General features: G+C 48.1%; 3 protein-coding genes across 3 annotated transcripts; all 3 read right to left on the bottom strand.

Annotated features, from left to right (window-relative positions):
- Positions 1–2,977: 2,977 nt before the first annotated feature.
- Positions 2,978–4,047, bottom strand: LOC117862466 (endochitinase A). The gene is made up of 2 exons (XM_034745945.2): positions 3,694–4,047; positions 2,978–3,587 (listed from the first exon to the last, which is right to left on the bottom strand). Exons 1-2 carry the CDS (start codon positions 3,971–3,973, stop codon positions 3,184–3,186), a joined length of 684 nt encoding a protein of 227 aa, XP_034601836.1. The 5' UTR covers positions 3,974–4,047; the 3' UTR covers positions 2,978–3,183.
- Positions 4,048–6,390: 2,343 nt separating this feature from the next.
- On the bottom strand, positions 6,391–7,645 carry LOC117862464 (endochitinase A). The gene is made up of 2 exons (XM_034745944.2): positions 7,145–7,645; positions 6,391–6,991 (listed from the first exon to the last, which is right to left on the bottom strand). Exons 1-2 carry the CDS (start codon positions 7,557–7,559, stop codon positions 6,588–6,590), a joined length of 819 nt encoding a protein of 272 aa, XP_034601835.1. The 5' UTR covers positions 7,560–7,645; the 3' UTR covers positions 6,391–6,587.
- A 3,174-nt stretch (positions 7,646–10,819) lies between these two features.
- Positions 10,820–12,031, bottom strand: LOC117863108 (endochitinase A). The gene is made up of 2 exons (XM_034746702.2): positions 11,523–12,031; positions 10,820–11,398 (listed from the first exon to the last, which is right to left on the bottom strand). The coding sequence occupies exons 1-2, from the start codon at positions 11,950–11,952 to the stop codon at positions 10,995–10,997; spliced, it is 834 nt and encodes a 277-aa protein (XP_034602593.1). The 5' UTR covers positions 11,953–12,031; the 3' UTR covers positions 10,820–10,994.
- Positions 12,032–17,151: the final 5,120 nt, after the last annotated feature.

Genomic DNA, 17,151 nt, shown 5'->3' on the forward strand with positions numbered 1-17,151 from the left:
CAGGGTAGAGGAGATTTGCACAACAGTTGGTCTGTCCCAGCACCAGGGGGTAGTACACGAAGCGACAAACGCAGTCAAGCAAGATAGAAGCCGAAGAGCATGTACGACAGACACTACTTCGACCTGCCCCGGTGCTAGGGGTAGCACACATGACAATAGATGGGGCCGGTACAAGATCAGCCCGATGCGTGGGAGTGATAGGGGTTAGCGGCAACAATAGGGGTTAGGGCACGGGTAATAGTGGCTAAAGGCCGCACGATGCACTCAACTTTGACCTGGTCCGGCACCTAGGGGTTAGGGCACGGCGACAGGTGGAGGTGGTGTGGCATTTTCCTAAAAAAAAAGTTGGGGCTCTAAGATCTTAGTGTAGAAAAACGATATTTGGTGTGCACATAATAATAGACTTTTCTATTATGTGGGAGGATGGTAATTTGGAAAAAGGGGCTATATTGGATGAACTGTGGGAAATAAAGACATAGGTAGGCTTAGAATATGTGTAGTATTTTTGGGAATTTTTGGAATTAAGGAAGGGCTCTAAGTGAAAGTTTGTGTGCACTTACCGGGTGCACATAGGAAATTAGACCGGCCAGCGCTAGCGGAGGGGGCTGTGGGTTATTGTTGAATGGACCGTGTCACGGGATGGTGGACCGGCGCTGGAGTGGGTTTGTGCTCTAGGTAAACCAGGCTCACGGATAGTGGGGCTGGAGGTGTGGACAACGGGGCGACGGCGTCCGTTGACTGGGCCCGTCTGTCAGGTTCAAGAGATGGGGAGGGATGACAGAGGGGCAACAGGGTGTGGACGGCATACCAGTTGGGGGAGCCGAGCGGCGCCGCCCGCCCTCCGCCGTGCTTGGCCGCGGCAGCTCGCCGGACCTCCACCAGAATCGAGTTTCGTCCACCGTTGGAGGCGTGCTTAGAACCCATAGAGAGAGGGGAGGGAGAGGAATTGATTGGTGGGGCTTGGATGGGGGCAGAAGCTCGGAGAGGGGTTGGCCATGAGAGGCTAGAGCTCGAGCCGAGCTCGAGGTGATGGGGGAGAAGAGAGGGAGAGGAGAGATGGCGCGTCGAGTGGGGAGGCTGGGGAGCGCTTTTTATAGGCGCGGAGGGGAGCTGGGGGTGCTGGACTGGGTTTGCTTCGTGCCGAAGGCGAGCAAGGGATGAGGGAGAGGATAGCAGTGGTCCTGGCGATGGCATGGGGCGTCTGGTCTTGGGGTGGCAGGGATGAGAGGATAAAGAAGAGCGAGGGGGAAGGGGAATTACGACAGAGGGGATAAGGAGGAAGGAGGGGAGAGGGGAGGCGCACCGGCCAGCAGAGACGAGGGCGGCCAGGCACGCGCAGTGGCAGGGCGCAGGTGCGACGGCAGCCGGGACTAGGTGCGGCATCCCGGGCGTAGAGCAGGAAGGGGGAGAAGGGGCGTGTGCACGGTAGCACATGGTTGGGTGTGTGCCAGCGGTGGGGCGACGACGCGGTAATACCAGTGCGGCGGCGGGGTAAGTTCAGCGTGGCGGCGCCAGGGGAACGAGCACTGGAGTGGCGGCGCGGCGACGCGCGACGCGTGCTGGGCTGAGGCACACGTTGGGCTGGCTAGGTGGGCCGCAGCATGAGCGGGCCGTGTGTCGCGCGTCTCCACGTGGGGAGGAGCCAGGGCGAGGGAGGAGCGGGCCGCGTGGGCTGGTTGCACGCGCACAGGAGCGGGAGCGGATCGAGCCGAATGGAGGGGTGGGCCGGAAGGGTAGTTGCCGGCCCGATAAGGTTTAGAAGGGCTTTCTTTTATTTAAAAAGGGTTTTTGGATTTGGATTTCGATCTGGGTTTCAAATCTAATTAGAGTTTGAATTGTGGATTTGAAATGGACATAATGATGGGGGCTTTTGAAAGCATTTGAGGATTTAATAGGGAGTTCGTGGAGATTTGGATAGAGCTAATATTCATACAAGATTTTAATATTGAATTTAGGGTTTTTAGATAAGGAGATATTTTATGAGGGTTACTCCTAGGATTTGAAGATTCAAATTTAGGACAAATTTCCAGAGCAATCAGATGCATCACATGTGTATTAATGTGTGGGTTTTGAGTAACTTTTAAATATTTTGGCAAAAGAGGTTATGTTATAATTGGAGAAAAAATTTAAAAAGTTCGTATTTTTAAATGCTCTAAAAAGTGGGATGTTACAGATGCTCCACACCATACTGGAGGGTCGAAGAGACTTGCCGGGAAGCCACCAAGGCCTCAAGGTGCTGGCACACCAAACTTACAATGGTGGTTCACTCCATTAACGAATCACAAGGTAGCAACATCTTGTATTCACTCTCTATAGGCCTATCCTAGCACTAATAATCGCTCTCTAAGCTTGTGCTAATTGCCTTTACATGATCACTTTTGCACTTTTGGTGGCATGTATATGTTCTTAATGTGTCTTGCACTCCAATAGACTCTTGCATACTTCAGCAACTCCAAATGAGGGGTAGAAGGGGTATAAATAGCCTAACGGCTAGTAAAACAGTTGTACCAATTAGTCTGACACCCGTCGGAATTTCCGGTGCTATAATATGCACCTCCGTGTTTCAGCTATAACTCTCAACTCTGAACTCCGATTACGATGATCTTGTGCTTGTTGGAAAGTTTGTGAAACTCTTTACAAAATTATTAAAAAACTCGGACTATTCAATAACATTTTTAGCACCGGATGAATGGTCAAAGTCTGACGGTACCGTGGGATCTTTCGGTCACCATGTCGCTACTTTTCATATTTTGATCATAACTTTTACTCTGAACTCTGTTTTTGATGATTTTGTACTTGTTGGAAAGCTTGTGAGGTTCATTAGGAGTATCTTGATCACTTTTAATATTGTATGGGGTAAAATGAGCAAAATTTTGTTCACACACGAAGTGAATTTTCCTGGTAGTAATAATATATAAACTTTAAAGTTCGAATAAGATATTGGAGGGGACTTGCACACTTTTCTCGCAGGCATGCATTTGGTTGTTAATAATAGCTTCGGTCTCTTTAAAGTGTTTGAGGCAATCTGCATATTACAACTGCTTCATTATTCAGGCCGAATAAACAGGCCTAGCTCCAGCGTTTTATTATTACTACTAGTACACGTACTCGCTAATAAACACCCTGGGGTTTCACGAATGCGCGACGCAGAGCTTTATTCATGCAGCATGGACCCGTCGACGCCTAGCAGGTAAGGTTGCTCCCCGGGTCGACGCCGAGCTGCCGGCAGTACTGCTTGTAGTAGTTCACCCTCGAGCTCACGGCGCCGGGGTTCTTGCCGTTGCACTCGAGCGCGCCGTTGATGGCCCTGATGGTGGCGCCGAACCCCTGCGGCATCACCCCGTGCACGTTGTTCATCCAGAACCAGAGCGCCGTCTTGAACGAGATCGTGGGATCCTGCGCCACCTTGTCTGGGTTCCCGAGCCCGTCAAAGCCGATGCTCTTCCCCGCCGGCCCGTAGTTGTAGTTCCACGAGATCTGCAGAGGGCCGCGCCCGTAGTACTTCTTCCCCGAGACGCACGGCCACTGCCTGTTGTTCGGGTCGCAATAGCTGTTGCTCTTGTTGATCTCGCTGATGTAGCAGAGGCCTGTTATTTGACATCATCCAAAGACACCATTAAACCATGCAAACCGCGAATAATGATACTAGCTGTACTTCGGCATTTAGTCACGAATGCATGCTACTAGTCTCACGTCCGGTCTCGTGCGCGACGTTCGCGAAGAAGGCGGCGATCTCGCGCTTGCCCTGGGTCTCGGAGCCACCGTGCGCGAAGCCCGGGTACGCGTTGGCGGCGTTCAGGAACGCGCTTCGCGTGTAGAAGTTCTTGCCCTCGCACCCGCTGTCCTGGGACTTGATGCTGTTGAAGAACGCGTCGGTGACGACGCTAGCCACGTTCTGCGCGGCTGCCAGGCCGGCGGCGAAGAGGAGCGCCAGCCCGAGAGCCAGGATCCTCGACGTTGCTGAACTCGCCATACTGGATCACACAGCTTCAGTTGCTTACTAGTGACTAGGTTTCCTTGCTGCTGTGAGGTGTGTTGGGGGTGGTGTGTGCTGGTGCCGTTTATATAGGGATCAGGGCATGCATTTTCTCACTGTACTACATGTCATTCAAACTTACCGGCTGGACTCGCAGCTACGTTTCCAGGCGTCCAGCATTGTACTGGCACTAATACGGTTCCACATTACGAACTTGTGGCACATCTCTCAACACGTACTCGCATTTCAGAAGCTGCGACGACTGCCCGCTAGCTGCAACGCAAGAAAAGATTTGTATTTGGTATTTTGGTCCATTGGATAGCAGCCATGTACTTTACTAGTTGGTGGAAATCCTGTGCGTTTTATTGGGAGTCTGGGACAAGTCTTTTCTTTGTTGTGATTTTTTCTCGATCACGTAGACATTGTCATCATCCGGTTGCCGCTGGCAGCCGTATTATGTTGAACCAGTTCCAAGCATCACGCGTGTGTGCGAATTTATTGGTGAAATAAAAATGGCCAATCTAGAGAGGAAACTTCTACGATCTTTGCCGGTCATGTATGTATGCCTAATTTCATTACCCTGTAAATAAAGTTTTATTGGAAATCAGTTGTCCCAAAGCTACAACTTTCATCATTCAAAAATGTATACTAGATGTAGGAAAACAGAGGTGTGTTCATTGGTCTATTGTCCAAGCAAGTAAACAATCAAGGCTCACAAACATTAAACAGGCTAGTTTGCAAGTTTCAATAACTTCAAGTCTGACATATTAGCTAAACTGGCATCGGAATTCACAGACAGTGCAATTTTTCTTTAAAGTTCATTGGCACAAATCCACCACATAAACCTTACTCACAATTATGGATTGCTAAAGCACAACTGCCAGCAAACTACTACAATAAACTGAGTGACACACAATGAATATAAGTAATATGGATCGATGGAGATGTGAGGTGGTGATGAGCCAAATGATCAGCAGTAATTAGGTATTTCTTTTGTACCACATAAAATTAGTACAATTAGGCTTGGAATTGAGAGATATACTCTAAATCATGCATTTTACTAGTGTTATCTGTCTTGGTTTGAGTGGTTTAAGCGCTTAAATGTTTTTTCTTTGAAACGAAAGCGCTGGATACAAATTCCTAAAGTTTAGGATTGTCCTAAAGTTTAGGATTCAGAAATTGGTAGTCCTAAAATTTAGGAGAGGACTGTTTGGATGGAATCCTAATATTTAGGATGTTAGAGGAAAAATAACTTTTTTACCCCCAATTACTCCTCTAAATGCTCATGCACTGTTCACGTCATTAAATGCTTGGGGAGGGCAACAGGGGTAAAGGGGGGTTTGGGGACCACTTTTAGGAGAAAAAGGACCCATTAGGATGCCTTGGCCCTCCTAATGAAAATAGCCTTCATAAAATTTATGAGTGCACTTTTAGGACCCATGTTTCGATGCACAAGTCCTAAAAATATCCTAAAAGTGGAGTCCTAATCTTTAGGAGTGTGTATCCAAACAGGCCCTAAATGTTGGCCTTAGACAGTGGAATTCACTAGCTCCGCCATTGGATACAACAAACCTGTCTTCTTGTTGCACTTAAATGGTGATCAATTAGTTTGATCTTGCAGTGCACTATATGTGCGAGTGAGGCAGTTGACTAACCTAACCTAGTGACAGTTGGAGGGAGAAAAAACCGAGCGAGTGCATAACTATTGTATTAATATGACTAGGGCCATACCATTTTTGTAGTGGGAGTATGTTTGAGTGAACTTAGGTTCTATGGAGAACAATTTTAGTTAGCAAGTTTAGTGCATGGTTAGAGCTAGCATCCCACTTGTTTCTTATATGGATTCGGTATAAACATTGGAAGAATACACCAAGAGAAAAGCTATAGTGATCCATGTGCTTGCGTATCCAAATTAATTTGGAAAATGATTATGCCAATTTGACTGGGATAATACTATCTTGAACAACTCATTTTGTCTATGCAACCATTGAATAAAGTTTTGGCAATTTGGTTTTTCTTTCTTTCTCTGCGTATAGGTTATTTTTTCAGTTCAAATTTTGTGGTGGTACGGTGGTGATTTCATCACGTATATTACGGAAATACTTCAATATTTTTTGTGTCTATTTCTCATGCAGTATGTATGTCCAAGTAAAACTAGTATTAAATGTTCTGTCCTAACTCAGGAAACTAATCATAAAACAATGTGATGTTAGTAATTCTCGAGCAAAATTTGGAACCAAAACTCGAATTATACAAGGAGAAAAAGCTATGAATTCCACTAGGTGCATATCGAACCGATTAAATATCTTTTGGGGATAAAATACACCAAAATTTTGTTCATGTCCAGCACACAATGTGAGAATTCTTTTGTGATAACATAAACTTTAAAGTTTCGATCCAGCAAGATAAGGGAGTTGTGAGGCATGCATTTGCTTGTTAATAATAACTTCGGACATTAACATGTTTTGAGGCAATCCACATATTACAAATGCTTCCTTATTCAGTTCGAATACACAGGTCCACCCCTGCGTTTTATTATCACTACTACTTTACGAGTGCGCGACGCACAGCGCTTTATTCTTGACGAGCCATTGCACGAAACCTCCGGCGCCTAGCAAGTGAGGTTGCTCCCGGGGTCGACGCCGAGCTCCTGGCAGTACTGCTTGTAGTAGCGCACCCGGGCGTTCATCTGGTCGGGGTTCCTCCCGTTGCACTCGAGGGCGCCGTTGATGGCCCTGATCGTGGCGCCGAACCCCTGCGGCATCACTTGGTGCACGTTGTTCATCCAGAACCAGAGCGCCGTCTTGAACGCGATCACGGGGTCCTGCGCCACCCTGTCCGGGTTGCCGAGCCCGTCGAAGCCGATGTCCCTCCCGGCAGGCCCGTAGTTGTAGTTCCACGAGATCTGCAGCGGGCCGCGCCCGTAGTACTTCTTCCCCGGGACGCACGGCCACTGCCTGTTGTTGGCGTCGCAGTAGGCGTCGTTCTTGTTGATCTCGCTGATGTAGCAGAAATCTGTCAGCAAGAAGACATGCAAATTAGTTTCCATACTGATCAGCAATTCAGCACGGCATGTGTATGTTTTCACAAATACCGTGGAAGAAAGATTAGACTCTGCATTCGTTCGACTAGAAATAAATACGGTGGAAGAAAGATTAGACGACTCACGTCCGGTCTCGTGCGTGACGTGGGCGAAGAAGGCGGCGATCTCGCGCTTGCCCTCGACCTCCGAGCCGCCACGCGCGAAGCCGGAGTACGAGTTCACGGCGTTCAGGAACGCGCTCCGCGTGTAGAAGTTCTTGCCCTCGCATCCGGCCCCGGCCTGGTTCTTGATGCCGTTGAAGAACGCGTCGGTGACGACGTTGGCCACGTTCGCGCCACTGCCGCCGGTGCTGCTACCCCAGCACGGGCCCGACCGGCACCCCTTGCCACAGTAGGGCTCGGTCGTGCCGCAGTAGCCAAACTGGCTGCAGCAGTAGTCTGACTGGCAGCCGCAGTTCTGCGCGGCGGACGGGCTGGCGGCGCATAGCAGCGAAAGCCCGAGAGCCAGAACCGCTAGGGCCGTCGGCGCCTTCTTCGCCATACTGGATCAGCACCTAATCGAGCTCCTGATGAGATGACTAAAGTTTAGTTGCTGCGGTGCAGCTTGGTTATGAGGTGATTTGAGCTGTATTCCTCGTGTCCCTTCATATAGAGATCAGGGCCATACACTCCTCGATGCATGGCATGAAACGCCTCGGTCCACCATTGTACCGGCACGACTGTTCCACATTTTACGATGAAAAACGTGCACTGTGGCAAATGTGTCAACGTGTACCAACAATAGTTTATTAGCCAGCTACTCCACGTAAGTGAAGATGCCATCATGATTTGGATCGCCGCCGTGTACTTGAATATCGTGGAAAGTCCGCGCATGCTACTGCCTACAAGTCGTTCCTTTCCCGGGTTTTTTCGCGTCTGCAAAAGAAAATTGCCGTCATCCGTCAACCGCGTACAGCCGTATATTGTTGGATTGTTGCTCAATTCCACTCCTACGCACCGCAGCATGTGAGGGCCTTTAAGTTTTTTGGTCTGCGTGTTCCAATGTCGAACAGAAATGGTCCAGCTAGAAGGGAAGACTTCCACACATCGCAGCCGGACTGCCCGTGATGGCTGTCTAATTTGGACCGCGCGTTTTCTTTTCCTTCTTCCTAGATTAGAGACATAGTGCTAAACTTTAGCACTCTCAAATAAAGTACTAAACTTTAGCACTTGGAGCTGTTTGAATACTATGCTAAAGTTTAGCATTTTTGGTGGGAAATGACCCAAGTGTCCCTCCTTTTCCCTCTTCCTTTGCTGGTGCACTGCCCCTTTTCCCTCTTCCTTTGCTGGTGCACTGCCCCTCCACCACGAGTTGGTCTACCCCGCCTCGCCGCGCTCCTCCCTATGCTCCCTTTCCCCCGCTCACCACCCGCGCGCTCCACCCGTCGCTGCCTCGCCTTCTCCCTCCCGCCACCACCGCTGCCACCTCCCTCCCCGCTCCTCCCTCGCGCCTTGGCGGAGGAGGCATGGCCTGGCGGAGCCCGGCCCCCGCGGCGGCGAGCTCCATCCCCAATGTCCGCGCCCCCTCCAGATCTGCGCACTGCCGAGGACCATCTCCTTGAACAACGCTGGCAGGATGGGGTTCTCCGCGGTGCTGCCACCGGTTACGGCTCCCCGGCAGGCGGCTGACCGCGGCGGCGCCGGTCGGATCTCGGGCTGGTTGCTGCCTGTGAGGTGGTGGCGGCGCGGGTCTCCTCGGCGGGCGGCCACCTGTGGTAGCGGCGGGCAGGGACAGTGCGGGTCGAGTCTTCCTGCGGCCGCCCGTGGCTGCGGCGGCATGGGTCTTCCCCATGGCCTTGCGGCCGGGCGGAGGAGGCGTGGCCGGCGGAGGCGGCGAGGAGGGGAGGACCTGCGGGAGGAGTTTGCGGCGGGACGGGGATGACGGCGGGATGGATGGCTGGCGGGGGGGGGGGGGGGATGCGATGCGGGAGACATGCGCTGCGGGAGAGGGAGAGAGAGGGGGATGCGGGAGGGGCAGCATGGAAAAACGTAGGCTTGGGACCACTTTTAGCACCTTTTAGCATCCCTTAGGTGTGCTAAACTTTAGCACACACCTTTTAGCACCCTGTTTGGGAGCTTAAGTGCTAAAATAATGCTAAAAGTGAGGTGCTAAAGTTTAGCACCCCTTTCCAAACAGGCCCTACTTCATGGAGAAGATTTTCAGTTAGAAAGGGCTAATTTCATGAGCCTTGCCGCCCTGGGCTAAAGTAACATTGTGGGCTTTAGCTTCAGCCACATAACGTCTGTGTAACTGAAAAACGATATACTTGCTTCCCTCCAACTATCGCCAATGTTTGTTTCCTCTAACAAAAAACTGTCGCTAAAGTTTCCTCACTCCATTGTAAAACCACTTCCACTTCAGTAAGTCACCTCTCCAACTATGGCCTTCCACTTCAGTAAGTTTTTGTTTTTTTGAAAGACCACTTCAGTAATTCTTGCTGTGAATTTTCAAGGAATATGAGACTGCCGATGAGCTAGCAGTCTCAAGTAACTTTTAGTTCTTTAAGTTTTCTGACCAGTAGGCCCTACCTATTTTTTAAAAGTTTTTTATTCCAGGTCCATTTAACTCGCTTTATGCGGAGTTGAATCCGGATCTGCTGGGTGCTACTCAGATACTCTAATAACTAGACTAGAAACCCTTTCGCACTCTTAGTTCTTTAAGTTGTAACCCTTTTTCTATTAATTTCATCCCGACTGGTTTTTAGGATTTATTGCGCACTCGAGTTTGACAAGTGTGTTCTTCAAGACAACTTTGAGTATCCAGGTAGTTTTGGGACCTTTGACATAGCGCGCAAGGTGGCAAATCAATCATTAGTATTAGGCCTTTCATTTTTTTAATATGTACTGAAATCTGATTGAAGGGAAACTTGCAACGAAGCATGATAATTAGAACTTCTAGGAATGGAACCACTGATAAACTTTTTGCAAACCATACCAACTGGTAGCAAAGATCAAAGAAGAGGCGCAATATTGGGTTTTTGGCAAGGCCTAACACCTAGAGGCACTTTTCGTGCACGCATAATTTTGGCTTCTTTCATGACTATACAGATTTTTTTCTTTCTAGGTGTAACCTTTTTCTTTGTTAATATAAAAATCTGGCAAATCTCCTCCTAGCTTTACATTCCAAAAAAAATCAGAATACTGGCTGATGATTGTCTTTAGTTTCCATCAACGTGATAAAGGAAAGGACTGGGAAAATGGCATCATAAAAGTAGTGGGATTTTTTTTACTCTTTTCTCCACATGTCAGTTGAGTTTTAAGTTCATAACACTCATAATAACTTATGCTAGAAAAATACATTAAGAATATATTTTTATGATTTTTTTCATAGGCTAGGAGCATCTGATACTAAATTTATTCTAGATATACAAAATTATATGAAAATAATGATGAAAAATTCTTAAAGTATTTCTCTGACATAAGATATCGTGTCATTTATCATCTAAAAGAATTGAACATAAAATCCACTTGTATGTTGTAGATTAGACTATCCGAAATAGTTTAGGAAAGTAAATTCAGCCTAAAAAATTATTGAGGGAATCAAATCGATAAAAATGGATTATCTGAGGTAGTAAAAAAATATTTTCTTTTTTAAAAAGAAGCCAGATGTAATTGGATGAGGGAAACGGGCCATTGGATCGAACGGCCTAGAATTCACTCGTCTCTTGGTCTAGGCCTCTTGGGCCACCAAAATGCCACAGGCCCACACTGGAGCTGTAGATGCTTGCCAATGCTAAGTGTCGTTCCCGGCAAATCAGCATATTACAAACTGTGAAACTGCTTCGTTATTCAGGTTGCATAAGCAAAGCCCTGCCTTGCATTATTAATACTACTACTAGTACATATATTCGTTAAACTCTGGGTTTAACTTCAGCGCGTTCAACGCCCAGAATTCTTTATTCTTCACCAGCCAAGCATGCATGTGAAGCCGGCTCGTCTAGCAGGTGAGGTTGTTCCCCGGGTCGACGCCGAGCTGCTGGCAGTACTGCCTGTAGTATCCCACCCGCGCGTTCATCTGGGCGGGGTTGTTCCCGTTGCACTCGAGGGCGCCGTTGATGGCCCTGGTCGTGGCGCCGAACCCCTGCGGCATCACCCGGTGCACATTGTTCATCCAGAACCAGAGCGCCGTCTTGAAGGCGATCCCGGCGTTCTGCGCAACAATGTCCGGGTTCCCGAGCCCGTCGAAGCCGATGTCCCTCCCGGCAGGCCCGTAGTTGTAGTTCCACGAGATCTGCAGCGGGCCGCGCCCGTAGTATTTCTTCCCCGCGGCGCACGGCCACTGCCTGTTGTTCGCGTCGCAGTAGTTGTTGTTCTTGTTGATCTCGCTGATGTAGCAGAAATCTGTCGGTATGCATGAAGCCGTGCACATTAAGATCAGCATGATCATTGGTATGCGGTCGGAAGATCCCGCAGAAGAAAGATTAGAGTCAGCAGTAGTAGAGGAGGAGCTATTCATTCAACTTACGTCCGGTCTCGTGCGTGACGTGCGCGAAGAAGGCGGCGATCTCGCGCTTGCCCTCGACCTCGGAGCCGCCGTGCGCGAAGCCGGAGTACTTGTTGGCGGCCTCCAGGAACGCGCTCCGCGTGTAGAAGTTCCTGCCCTCGCACCCGCCCCCGGCCTGGTTCTTGATGCCGTTGAAGAACGCGTCGGTGACGACGCTAGCCACGTTCGCGCCTCTACCGCCGCCGCCGCCGCCGCCGCCGCCACCCCCCGAGCGGCACGGGCCCGACTGGCACCCGTCGCCACAGTAGGCGTCGCTCGTGCCGCAGTATCCGAACTTGCTGCAGCAGAAGTTTGGCTGGCAGCCGCAGTTCTGCGCGGCGGCCGGGCCGGCGGCGAACAGCAGCGCGAGGCCGAGAGCCACGACCGCCATGATCGTCGGCGACTTTGCCATACTGTCTCAGCACACTTCAGTGTCTGGCTAAGTTTGGCTGCTGCGGTGCAGCTTGCTGTGAGGTGAATTGAGATGTCATGAGGGGTGTCGCTTTATATAGAGATCAGGGCCGCGCAGATGCTCGATGCATGGCGTGCGACGTGGAGGATATTGGTGGAATGGCTCGCTGTCCCGTTCCGCCACGTACGACCGTTCTACTTTTGTGATGAACTTGTGGAAACACATGTGTGTGATGTGTCAGTGTGCTTGTGCCGACAAGCTACTCCAAGGGTGGGTTGAGATATCATAGGATTTGGATAGCCGCCAAGCGATTGAATACTCGGTGGAAAAATCCGCGCATGCTACCGGCCGCGCCTCTGCTTTCCTGTGATTTTTCGCGTCTGTGAAGACAACTGGCGTCATCTACGTACCGGGCCGCCGTATATTGTTGCTCAATTCGACGCACCTTGCTCGCGAGGATTTAGTGGTGCATGCGTGTTCCACAGGCTAGCAGAAATGGTCAACGTTAGATTGGAAGACTTCCAAGATCTGCCGGTGATGGCTGCCTAATTTGGACCACGCGCACAAAATATTTTAGCATTTCTCTAGATGACTGCTAGGAGTATATATTTTTGTTCTTTCTTATGTTGCGTGGATTTCCCAATAAGTGTAGATATATTGCTGTAAGGATTGCTGCCCTCCGAGGGCAGCGAGTTACTGTTTACAAACAAAATCTTGCCGCGTGTGCCACATTACCGGCCTACTCTACTTACCGCGTCTGATTCACGCACAGCCACACAGTCAATATACGATTAACTATGCTTTAATGTCAAATTAGATTACAACAATTTGTTGTGTCCTAAATCATATAACGATTGACTATTTCTTGCATATAGGGATAAGTATTTAATACCATCTATTTGTTTATGTGCACCAATGAAAAAAGATCATGTACTGCCCATTTGATTCTTGAAACTCATTCACATCTGTAAACACTGACAAACAACTATAGGTGATTCTATTTGTGTGTGCCATTGAAGACTTGGATGTTAGTTTTCCATTAGCCAGTAATTTATTTTCTATTTTAGTTTCCCTATAAGACCCACTGTTTCTGTTCATTACTACCATATTTCTTTGATGCATATAATTATTGTGATTCTTAGCAAAATGCTTACTGCATTCTTTACATGCTGCCTGACACTATGTTTCGCAATCACACATTCCCCTTGATCGTTTCTTTCCAGTTCAATATATTGGACAAGCCGCCAATTACTCCTCATAAATGTATATCACTGGAAAGATCAGAGGTTTCTATTTTAGTTTAATTATTGCTTATTTATCTAGACAGTCCTTGATTCATTCATTGTTCAAGTCTCTGCTATACGGATTCATGGTGAAAGAATTAGCTTGAAATGTTAATGCTGCCAGTGCATCGATGGTACAGTTATATGGTTTGAGAGTGTACAAAAATATAATTCTATAGGGATTTGAGAACATAGAGCCGGGGCACTTGCTGTTTACCTGCTGTAAGTTATTGGTTGCTGTCTTTTGCAAGGCTGCTATAAAGATCTCTATTGTTGCCCTATAAATTTCTTTGGTGTCCATATCAGTGGAGGCATTTTTCGTCCCTATATAGAAAGGTGAAGAGCCTATTTGGATTTCTTTTTTGAAACGGTTGGAGGTTCAGAACCAGCCTGCAGAAGTAACTGAACATCCATTCCTGCAAAAGGAACCCATTCCTGCAGAAGGAACTGGTTATCCATTCCTGCAGAAGGAACTGTACATTCTTTCCTCAGGATTTGCACATTTGGTTGCCTCCAGCTAGACAGGACAGCAGAGATGATAACTACTGTTTGATTATGGCTTCCTATGCCACTCCATATTACATAGCCTAAGCTGACTATTATTTTCCGTGCATATAATTTACCAGTCCTGTAAGCAATCATTATCATGGACAAGTACTGAAGGCCGATGTTTACTACTGGTCTCTGCTTAAGAAATTTGCTCAGCAGAAGTAGATAGTGGCGGTCTTATCGAACAGAACAGCTAAGCTTCAATGAATATATTTATGTTTATTTCGTCTATTCGGTTCACCATATATATACATAATCTTTGGACACTTAATATATAACCATCAGCACCCATTAGTATATCAATAATTTGTTTCAAAAAAAAGAAATGAACGATGTATATCAGTAATAATCAATTTCTCTCTCCTTCGACGGGCGCAGCGGAGCGCGCCTCCCTATCTAATTACATATGATTTAGAAATATTTTCCATTTTTGGAGGAATTTTGAATATTTCGTGAAGACAGGATCAGCTTCATGGACCTTGGGCTGAAACCAATTTTCTTTCGTCCTGCTAAAAAACAGCCTACCACCGTGTTATTTTAGCGTTGGCATTCCTCCCCCAATCCTAATTCCCGCACGCTCGCGCGTCCCTTCCGATGGGCCCAATACGATGACGTGGCCTGTTTTAAAATATTGAGGGCTATTTATTAGTGATCTGCTGTGGATTGATATATTTTTTGGAGAAATTTTTTTTGAAAGAACCCCTAATATATAGTTTTGAGGAAGAATTTTTTGAAGTACTCTTGGAGTTGCTCTAACACCCCTTCCTTTGAGTGGCGGGTCATAGTTGTGGACCGAATGCTCCTTAGATGGCAGATCGAATCTGCGCTGTCAAATTTTGCCCCCACTAATAATAACTACGAACAAACAGTCACCCTGGGATTTCAAAATGCATTAGTAGGGGAGCGTTCCGTCTTAGAGGGAAGCAAACGCTAAAGTGAGGTTAATAAAGAGGAAGCGAGAATGTCGGCTTGAGTAACAAAAATTTTGGTAAGAATCAAATGCCTCGAAAACCCAAGGTTTCTCTGCAAGGTTGGTCCACTGAGGGTGTTAGGGCCTAAGATCAGGCCGAAAAGCGTAGTATTACCCTTGTCGGTACGGAGGAACGGAGAAGGCTCGGTTAGCCGAAAGATGATTATAGGTTTTAAGGACACAAGGTGACCCTGCTTTTCCAAGGTAAGGAGGTAGAGAAAATGCTTCGAGCTGAGGTCCGAGTACCAAGCGCTGCAGCGCTGAAGTATGAGCGCCATGGACTAGTAAACATGTTACCTCAGCTAGTGTTTCAATGCTACTCCCTCCATCCCAAATTACTATTCGTTCATAATTAACTTTTGATATGCACCTAGATATATCTTGGTGCATATAAAAAGTTATGTATCTAGAAAAGTCAAAATGAATAGTAATTTGGGATAGAGGGAGTAACTCTTGTACACAGATGATCTCACGACAAACTAGCTAGAAATAACCCCACAGCCCTCTCCTCTCTCTTTCTTCTAACAATTCGCTAGCAACAAGAGAAGTGGGAATCTATCCTTTCGTGGGAATCTATCCTTTTCATTGATCTAGTTTTTGTTAGGTTCCAGTTTCTTCTGTTGTTTAGTTCCCAAGCAGTAGAGGCGAGGTGGTGGCAACAATGGAGCATAACAAGGTCTCTTCGACCTCTCCCTACCTGGACGATATCCAAGGCGGCATCGACAAAGGGCCAGCGAAGGTAGGTTCTGCCAAATATGTAGGTTCAACTCAGATATTTGCAGTTGTGTAGTGTGAATCAGAAGATGCAGGTGGCTATATTTTAATGCTGCGACTTTGGCATCTACTTTTGGTTTGTTCCGCGGTAAGGTAAAGACCGGTTTCTCCAACCCTCAATTATATTGTTTTTTTTTGAAGGGTCAACGGGGGGAGTGCCCCACCTGATGTCATTATAGGACCCGATGGCTGGCCAAATGCAAAGTACATTAGATCTTAAGCAAGAAAACGGGGGGGGGGGGGTACTCTTCATAAAGGAGTTATATTAGTTTACATTGAACAAAAAAAGTGAACACCAGGTGTCCGTTATTTGACGATCTTCAATCTTTAGTCGGTGGCTCCACAATCGGGCTTCGTCGCGGCATGCAAGCCAGAACCGCCCCAGCGACGGAGGATTGTTCTGGAAAACGAGCTCATTGCAGGTTTTCCATAGCGGCCAGCAGACGAGGAGGATGAAACTGGAGTAGTGGCGTCGTGGCACCGTTGTAGGGCGGGGAATACTCCACAGGCATCGAACTAAGATCTCAGTTGTATCTGCTGACAGAGCCGCCTAGACTTGAGCTGCAAAGTGGCAGTGAAGAATCAGATGATCACAATCTTCCGGTTGACCACATAGCGCACACGCTGGGTCAGATAGAATGTGCTTCTTGACAAGGTTGGTACGGCAGCTGATCCGTTCTTGGACCAACAGCCATGCAAAGAACTGCACTCGTGGGGGTGCTCGATTGGACCAAACGAATTTGGCGAAGTTGCAGGTAGGCGACCCAGTCGCTTCCATGATCTTGTTGTAGGCAGCGCTAGATTGAAGTGACGAGCCCCGGGGGGCTAAGGTGCTGTGCCTTTGATCTTCTCCACTGCTCAGAGTAATTTGGCCGATCTTGAGGTTCAGGTCTGCCAATTCAGCAGTAGCCGCGTGGGTCAGCCTGGGCATTAGGTGCCTGCAAATCCCATCGGCGACCACCTGCGACACTGAAGCTTCAGGTAGTGTAGTATGGGAGTATAGAGCGGGATACAGTGCAGCCAGGCGGCCGGCAGATAGCCATCTGTCGTGCCAAAAGCTCGTACTCGCGCCATTGCTAACTTCAGAGCTCGTGACAGCACGGTACAGCGGCAGCATGCCCCCAGCGTTGTCCAGTGGACGCCCTCTAGGGTCCCTTGTAGCGATGCCAGATCAATTCTTTCACGTACCCACCGCGCCCAGGAGGATTCCCCTGGCTGAAAAATGCGGTGTAGAAGCTTCAAAAGCAGGCTTGGGTTCTTTGCACCAAGCTCCTTGATGCCTAACCCACCTTGCTCTTTCGGTTGGCAAGCGTGTTCCCAGGCAACAAGACACTGAGTACCACTGACTGTATCTTCTCCAGCCCAAAGAAAACTTCGTCGCCAACAGTTCAAAGCATCCACCACACCAGGGGGAGTAGAAGAACGGACATCGCATACGTCAACGGGCTGTCCCTCAATTATATTGTGGTGGTGAAGGATTGCTAGCTTGCATTGCTTGGATCATCCAGCTAATGTTCTTTCAATTGATACTAGATCTTGTTGTCAGCAATGAGTGGTTACTGTGGTCTTTAAAGTCTTATGTGATGAGTGTGTTTGCAGATGTTCCTCTCATCCCTTTCTACA

The sequence above is a fragment of the Setaria viridis genome, chromosome 7 (genome assembly GCF_005286985.2).
Source record: "Setaria viridis chromosome 7, Setaria_viridis_v4.0, whole genome shotgun sequence".
NCBI classification, from domain to species: Eukaryota; Viridiplantae; Streptophyta; class Magnoliopsida; order Poales; family Poaceae; genus Setaria; species Setaria viridis.

Coding starts and splice junctions, on each gene's coding strand:
- LOC117862466 (XM_034745945.2), bottom strand. CDS start 3,973: ATGGCGAGTTCAGCAACGTCGAGGATCCTGGCTCTCGGGCTGGCGCTC. Junction 3,588..3,693: donor CGTCGCGCACGAGACCGGAC/GTGAGACTAGTA, acceptor GTCAAATAACAG/GCCTCTGCTACATCAGCGAG.
- LOC117862464 (XM_034745944.2), bottom strand. CDS start 7,559: ATGGCGAAGAAGGCGCCGACGGCCCTAGCGGTTCTGGCTCTCGGGCTT. Junction 6,992..7,144: donor CGTCACGCACGAGACCGGAC/GTGAGTCGTCTA, acceptor TCTTGCTGACAG/ATTTCTGCTACATCAGCGAG.
- LOC117863108 (XM_034746702.2), bottom strand. CDS start 11,952: ATGGCAAAGTCGCCGACGATCATGGCGGTCGTGGCTCTCGGCCTCGCG. Junction 11,399..11,522: donor CGTCACGCACGAGACCGGAC/GTAAGTTGAATG, acceptor GCATACCGACAG/ATTTCTGCTACATCAGCGAG.